Consider the following 7,952-nt stretch of genomic DNA (forward strand, 5'->3'; position numbering starts at 1 on the left):
AAAACTGCCGTTTCCGTATTCAAATACATGCAAAACGCTGAAATGCTTTATGAGACAACCGCCGAACGAATTTGAATAAATTGTAATGCAATTGAAAAAATAAATTCTGGGGACTGTGGGACGGAGAACGATGAATAAATAAATTCTTTTGGTTACCTGCTAAAGCCATGACATGATCATGAGGTGCGCCGTAGTAGGGGACTCTCCATGGATTTTTGACCTCCTGATGTTCTTTAATCTGCGCCCAGTGCAAGGTACCCCGGCGTTATTGCATTAGGTCCCCCTCACAATTCGGTTGCCGCGCCCTTGAGTTGACTCCATGCTTCACAGCTAAACATCAAAGCAGCTACGCCACCACGGCAGGTGCACAGTGCTGATTTATTGCTCGAAATGCTTATATAAGTTTTCGAAAGTTGCTAGATTGAAAGAAAGATATAAGTGCGAAGTTTGCATATTCGTGAGAGAGAGAGAGAGAACAACTTTAGGGAAAATGCCTGCAGAGTCGGTTAGGCTCCCTCCACGCAGGGAGGACAAGCTTTTACCGCGACGCGGCCACTACGTCAATCTCGTGCATTGTGCTCCTCGAGGGCTTGGTTCCTCGCTACTTCCGCGGATCCGAGAGGGCCGCCGCCCCCTTCCTCGGGGTGCTGCCCTCTTTCTCCTCGGTTTCGCGAGGTCGCTGCCTCTCTAGAGCTGCCGAGACCTGCTGGACGGCCTTGAGTTGTGTATCTTGGTCATATATCTTCGTTGCAGCCTCTAGCTGCGGCGGGATCGTCGTTTTCTCGCTGGCTTCTTGTGGATTTATACGACAGTCCCAAAGGATGTGAGCCGCGGTGGCTCTCTCCTTAGCGCACAGTCTACATACGTCACTCGCGTACACGCTCGGACACACGTGTTTAGCTAGCACCGGGGTGAGCAGGGACCCCGTCTGTAATTGCCGGTATAACACTGCCTCCTTCCGGGTAAGCCCCGGGTGAGGTGGCGGCATAGTCTGTCTGTTAAGTCTGTACCACTTCACGATCTCGTTGAAGGTGGTCATCTTGTCCTTGGCACTGCACCGCGACCAACACTCCGAGTCGGCCGTGCTTGCAGCTGCGCGGTTGGTTAGTCCTCGCGCGGCCGAGTTGGCCGTCTCGTTGTGGTTCACGTTCCCGCGTTCCGACACGTCACTGCCCATGTGGGCCGGAAACCACTTGATCACCACAGCGCTTGTGCGTCCGATGTCTTCGGCCTTGCGCAGTATGCGCGCAGCCTCACTACATACCATACCCTTGGCGTAGTTCTTCACTGCCGTTCTAGAGTCACACAACACGACGGCCAAGGCGATGGCCACCTCCTCCGCCCGGTGCGCCTGTCGAGTCCGGACGCTCGCCGCGGTCTTCGTTGCACCCGTCGATCCCCGGACAGCCACCACCGCGTATGCGTCGCTGCTCCCGGGGTACTCCGCCGCGTCCACGTAGATGGCGCCTTCTTCTCTGGAGTGGAGGTCCACGAGAGCCCTGGCCCTCGCCAACCTCCGCTCCTTGTTATGCTCGGGGTTCACGTTCCTCGGGATCGGGCAGACCCTGAGCTGTCTGTTGATGCTATCCGGTATAGGTACGTCTTTCTGCTGCTCGCCTTCCCTCGGCTCGAGGCCAAGGTCCCGCAGTATCTTTCTTCCGGTTCTCGTTTCAGAGAGACGCTCGAGTTGCGCCGTTCTCTGTGCTTCGGCTATTTCGTCCAGCGTGTTGTGGACTCCCAGTGCCATGAATTTTTCGGTGCTCGTGCTCCCGAGGAGGCCGAGTGCCGCCTTATACGCCTTGCGTATGGTGGCGTCTATCTTGTTACGTTCGCTCGGCCTCCAGTTGTGGAAAGCGGCCACGTACGTTATGTGGCTAACTGCGAAGGATTGAACGAGCCTAGTCAGGCTCTCCTCCTTCATCCCCGCTCTTCTGTTGGACACTCTCTTGATGAGTCTCATTGCCGCGGCCGCTTTAGCCGAGAGCTTGTTGACCGTTTCACCGTTGACTCTGTTTCGCTGGATGAGCAGCCCGAGCACTCGAATCTTCTCAACCTCCGGTATTACTTGTCCTAACGCTGTCTTGACCGTGATCTTGGGCCGCTCGTACTCGACTTCCTTATTCTTTCTTTTCCTGCCCGCTCCTGTCGGTGGAATCACCAGCAGTTCTGACTTGGCCGGAGAGCAAACGAGTCCAGACCCGCCCAGCTGCTCCTCGATGGCGTTGACCGCTTCTTGCAGCGTTGTCTCGATGTGTCCGTCGCTTCCTCCCGGTACCCATAGCGTAACGTCGTCGGCGTAGATGGTGTGTCGGACTCCCGCTACTCTTTCTAGCCGGTTGGCCACCCCGATCATCACGAGGTTGAAGAGAAGCGGGGAGATCACCGAGCCCTGTGGCGTTCCGACGCTCCCCAGCTTCTTCTCTTCGAGCTGCAGGTCTCCCGCGCAGATTTCGGTGGTCCGTTCCGTCAGGAAGTCTTTGATGTACTGGTATGTCCTTCTGCCCATGTTTAGTCTGGATACTTGGGCCAGGATAGCCGAGTGCCTCACTTTATCGAAGGCGCTCTGCAAGTCCAGCCCGAGTATGGCTCTGTTGTCCTTGGTGCCCGTCGTATCGTCGATGATCTCGTTCTTCAGTAAGATCATGGCGTCTTGCGTCCCGAGCTTCTTCCGAAACCCGATGATGGAATTTGGGTAAAGCTCCGATTCTTCCAGGTAACGCTGCCACCTGTTCATGAGAACGTGCTCGAGGACCTTTCCCACGCAAGAAGTGAGCGAGATCGGCCTGAGGTTCTCTATGTTGGGCGGCTTGCCGGGCTTGGGGATGAGGATCGTCTTGGCTGCTTTCCATTGCTTGGGCAGCCTTCCTTCTTGCCAGCACTTGTTGTAGAAGTTCGTGAGCGTTTCGATGGCTGCTTCGTTGAGGTTCTTGAGCGCTCTGTTGGTAACTCGATCGGGACCCGCGGCGGACCTGCCATTGAGATCCTGCAGGGCAACTCTGACTTCCCATGTCTGGATGTCTCGATCTAGCGTCTCGTTCTCGTTGCCTTGGTAATCCGGGTGTCTTTCTGTGGGGGTGGTCGGTAGGTACTTGGCGTTCAAGCGCCCCTTGACCTCGTCCTCCCCGTGTTCACAGATTGCCTTGTGTAGGATTCTGGCTAGGTTGTTGTGTTGGTGGCCCTTCGTCGTGCTTTCGTCGAGGAGGTGCCGCAGCATGTTCCACGTCTTGCCCTTGTGCATCTGTCCATCGGCTTCGTTGCAGGCCTCGTTCCACTGTTGGGTGCATAGCACCCTGCAGTGGACCTCGATCTGCCTGTTGAGCTCGGCGATCTTCTTCCTTAGACTTCGGTTGGTTCGTCGCTTCTGCCACCTCGCCTTTATGGACTGCTTGGCTTCTATCAGGTGGGCCAGCCGACTGTCCATCTTGTCTATCCGTTCGTCCGTCTCTAGCTCTTTGGTGGCTCCTTCCATCGTCTCAACGACGTTGGCCGCCCATTGCTCGATGTTCGTAATGTCCAGTTGCACCGCGGGTAGCGCCTTTCGATAGGCGTCCCAATCCGTAATGCGATGCTTCCTTATGCCGCTGTTGCCTCGGCCTTCGAGCGGTACGACGACCTCCACGATGTAGTGATCGCTGCCCAGCTCTTGGCCCGTGTTTCTCCATTTTGCTTCTCTCGATCCTCCGTCGGTTTTGACGAAGGTAAGGTCCGGAGTGGTGTCTCTCGTAACCGATGTGCCGATCCTGGTGGGAAAGGCCGGATCCGTGATTAGGTTCAGTCCCACGTCGGTGGCGTCTTGCATGAGCTCTCTCCCCTTGACCGTCGTTCTGTGGTAGCCCCAGTCTTGGCTCGGAGCGTTAAAGTCTCCGCACACTACGAGCGTATTGCTTCCCGCGACTGAACTCGCTTTGTGGAAGAGTGCCTTGAATTTCTGTTGTCCGTGGGACGGATTGCTGTAGACGTTCACCAGAAAAGTGCTCTCCTTCCTCCTCTTGCCCGTGATTACTTCCACCGTGCAGTGTTCGATGGCGCTTCTGCCGATCATTTCGTGTTCCATGAAGGTGATCCCTTTCCTAACGAAGGTGCAGACACATAACGTGAATTTGGTGCAATGTTTACAACAATTTTGACAAAGTACTGCAAGTAAATAATTTATTGGTATATTTCAGAGCGGTGCATAAATCTACAATTCTGTCCTCTTTAGATGTAATAAAACGTGCAACATGCAGTATTGTGACATTGATTGGCATTGCTCACTTATAGGGCTTTAAAATTTCGATGGTGTTTATTTAAAAACTGATGTCCTCAATAACGAGAACAATACCTGCTTTCCAAGGTCAGCACATTTGGCATTTTTAACACCTAATAAACGTTTTCAATTTGGCGTAAGATAGGAATAAAGGCGATTTTCTTGTTACCATGTGCCTGGGTAGACGGCACCTGGCTAAAGCTTCCAATTTGTGAGTGCGTGCTCAGTCACAGGTTAGAAAGTCCGCGCTTGCAGACACTCCACTATGAATCAATGTGAGGTGGCGCAAGCCACACTTAAGTTCTGGACTTCACGGCCCGAGAAGCACGAAGTCCCGACAGCACGGTGACTAAAGGGAACATAAAGTAGTGTGCTTGCAATTGTGTGCATGTGTGGCAAGAAAAGGAGGAGTCTCAGCGCGCCATAGCATGCACAAGCATGAAAGTGTTAGAGAGAAAGGCCAGACAAGACCACTTAACAGCGAGGGCAAGGCCAGGTTTTTCAGAGAAGCATGCTCGCTGACGAGCACACGAAAGTGTAGTGGGCGGTACTAGCGGACATTGTGGACACTACGGCTCAGGCAACGGCTTGAAATTACGCTACGGAAGACCAGCCACGGTCCGGACACTGGCTTCAAGTCACTCCTTCGGCTGTGCTTCCAAGCGTCGAGCGAAAGCGTGTCGATTAGAACTCGACACCCGAGACAATTAAGTGTTATTCGTACATTCATTTCATTAAACAGCCGTGCCTGCTTAAGCACTCCGTGCAACTGGACTTTATTTTCTGCCGCATGCTGAGCTTGCTCTCTTTTTACTTCAGGATTGTGTCTGACTTAATCTCTATAAAGTAATTGTCAAAGGTTGCTTTGTGTCTGTTAACGATGGCCATCACTTTGGCTTAACTCATTGTACGGATGTACGGTGACAGGATCCCTTTCATATCTGACGTAGGGGGAAACCGGAACCGATGATCGACTAAACAATGAACACACGAACGGACACGATTCGCCAACATCTGTAGCTCCTGCAGCGAAGCTAATTGATCAGATAAAAGAACAAAGTATAATAAAGAAGCTGGTTCATCATTGTTGCATTTGACATGAAATCTTTCTAAAATCTATCATAGGGGCTCCCTCGGTAATACCGCATGTAAACCGATGAAGGAAGCCACCACTTGACTACACGTGCGTCGCGTACAGATATGGCGTTGTTGTAGCGCCACTAATGATGCAATCGGAGGAAAATTTAGCCTCTCGCTAGGCGTTCAGAGAGGCATAGCTTCGCAGCACGATCCGAGCGCCAATGGTCGCGTTTCAAAGAAGCTCACTGAACCATGGTAGCTATACTCCACCAAACTCGGCGCTGTGCTCCCCAACATACTTATACCCAACAGGTATGAGGCCTAGAAGTCTGCAGTTCGATGCAGAAATTTCGCGCTTCCTCGGTTGTGTTCCCTCTGCATTATACACTTAAAGGACAGGAATGGCGTTCAGAGAGACACGTCGCAAGACAGACGGAAATCCAACCTCTGCGACAATGGCGCAATAGACCGCGCAAGCGCAGAAGATGAAGCAAGTGCACAAGTCCCCACCATATGTTAATACCGCGGGCTGCAGCATAGCAGGGTAGTCTCGGGTGCCATCGTTACAGGGCTCATTTGATTACCCTATTATTGCCCAAGCACCCTCTGCAAAACAAATGGGTCCACTACGAATAAAAAGCGCACACGATCGCAAGACTAGACCGGAAGACCCCACTATATAGGTGTAACATAAATATGCATGTGACCATTCTATTACGTTAATAAGTGTAACTTGTGCATTTTGTTACGTCATTCGTGCACCCTAATGTCCATGCAGCAGCTGCAGCACCAGCTGCAGCCCGCAAAAGAAGTTTCACGTATCTCACTGTGGCTGCGTCTCTGATATTGCCTATCCAATTTGTAGAAAGCACTTGCTTTATTCTAAGGCGAAGAGTGAAGACAAAAACGATAGCAGAAATGTTAAAATCACTTTAATAAACCCAATTTCTTTTAAAAATTAGCAACGTTCTTGAAATATAAAAAGGGGACACTCACTTTAGCATGAGCTAAAGGAGATGAAGGCGAGAGCCTGCGTGCTCACGAGACATACATTAAATTACTTGACATTCTCATTCGAATGGGTTGCTACTTCCTATTACTTGTTTTCTCTCACCAAAGGTTGTGGGTGCTAGTGTCTTAATTACCTATTTCCTAATTAACTCTACCTTAATGAACGTCGCCTTAATTAACACTAAAGGTCGTGAACCCGAATGCCCTAATTATTTGTATCATAATAAATGGTCCCTTAATTAACTTCGCCTTGTTTAACAGCAAAGGTCGTGGGTTAGACTCCCACAAATGGTGGCAACGTCAATCTTTGTACCACTGAATTTTGGTCTTACCAAACGTCGAGGGTCGACCAAAGGTAGAGAGTTCCAATGCCTTCATTAACTTCGCCTTATTTAACACCAAATGTCGTGGGCCCCACACTCACCAATGGTCGTGGTTTTGACTCCCTATAAATTTTGGTGCCATGAGTTTTGGCGCCCTAACGCCCGACGGCGTAACGTCTGACATCGTATTTTTCGTCCCGTGAGCCGTCTAAGTCTTTCGCCTTAATAACTATGCAGCTTAACTGGCGGACAGGAGCATCATAAGTTTGGTTTACTTTGTATAGAAGTCTTCTTTTTTGTTATTTGTAACGTGTTAACTGCGCATCCGCATACAAGATCCACTCGCTGTCATTGGTCATGAAATCTTGGAGGCAAGACTACCACATTAGCTACCACACATTACCAGTACTACCACATTAGCTGCCAAAAGCCTAGCATTATTTTTTCTGCGAGTACGATGGCAATAACATTGCCGATGATGCGAAATGCTGTTTAATACTTCAAAACATTCTTTGGCGCTTTCCTGGGACTTTGACTTTGGTAGGTAGGTTGTTCTCATTTCGTTTCGGGACTCTTCGATAGACGTACACTTCCAATAGTGCGAGCGGATCCCAGCCCCCCAGCACAGCAGACCGAGAGCCTAACCATTGTGCTACGATGGCCTATTTTTTTATGAAAAAAGTTGCAGCATCTCCTAAAATCTCTCTTAAGAGGGTAATGGCGAAAGACTACATTTTCGTAGTCTTTAGTAGTCATTACAACTCATTCCACTCATTATTATTCATTATTTATTCATTTAATTATTCAAAATAACCTTACAGGCCCTACGGCAGGGCATAAAACAAGGGGGGCACTTTTAACAGTAACGAAATAAGAAGTACCAATTTCCAACAGGAACAGTGCTATTAAAAGATTGCCGTGCTATACAATATTCAAGGCACAGGGCATACACAGCAATATCTGAAGGCACACGAACACTTGTTACCATTAATGGAGCAAAAAGAATACTGTTTATGAAAATAATATACAACATTGCAAAAATACGCAATCAAATACACTAGACTGGGTATTCGTGAACGGTATTAAATGGGTAAAGCGTGAGTAACTGACAGCGAAACGTGTCGGGGTTAGATATGGAGGCTATGTTATCAGGGAGATCATTCCAAAGACGAATGGCACGAGGTAGTGCTGATGAATTAAATGCACTTGTTTTACCGTGTATGCGCATGAAACTGAACTCATCGTGTAATCTGCGTGGAAAAGAGTGGGGTATTTGCGGTTGTAACCGTCAT

General features: G+C 50.0%; 1 protein-coding gene across 1 annotated transcript; it reads right to left on the bottom strand.

Annotated features, from left to right (window-relative positions):
• Window positions 1-463: 463 nt before the first annotated feature.
• Window positions 464-4,029, bottom strand: LOC126540079 (uncharacterized). The gene has a single exon (XM_050186878.3). It carries the CDS (start codon window positions 3,797-3,799, stop codon window positions 602-604), a length of 3,198 nt encoding a protein of 1,065 aa, XP_050042835.2. The 5' UTR covers window positions 3,800-4,029; the 3' UTR covers window positions 464-601.
• Window positions 4,030-7,952: the final 3,923 nt, after the last annotated feature.

The sequence above is a fragment of the Dermacentor andersoni genome, chromosome 2 (genome assembly GCF_023375885.2).
Source record: "Dermacentor andersoni chromosome 2, qqDerAnde1_hic_scaffold, whole genome shotgun sequence".
Classification (NCBI taxonomy): domain Eukaryota; kingdom Metazoa; phylum Arthropoda; class Arachnida; order Ixodida; family Ixodidae; genus Dermacentor; species Dermacentor andersoni.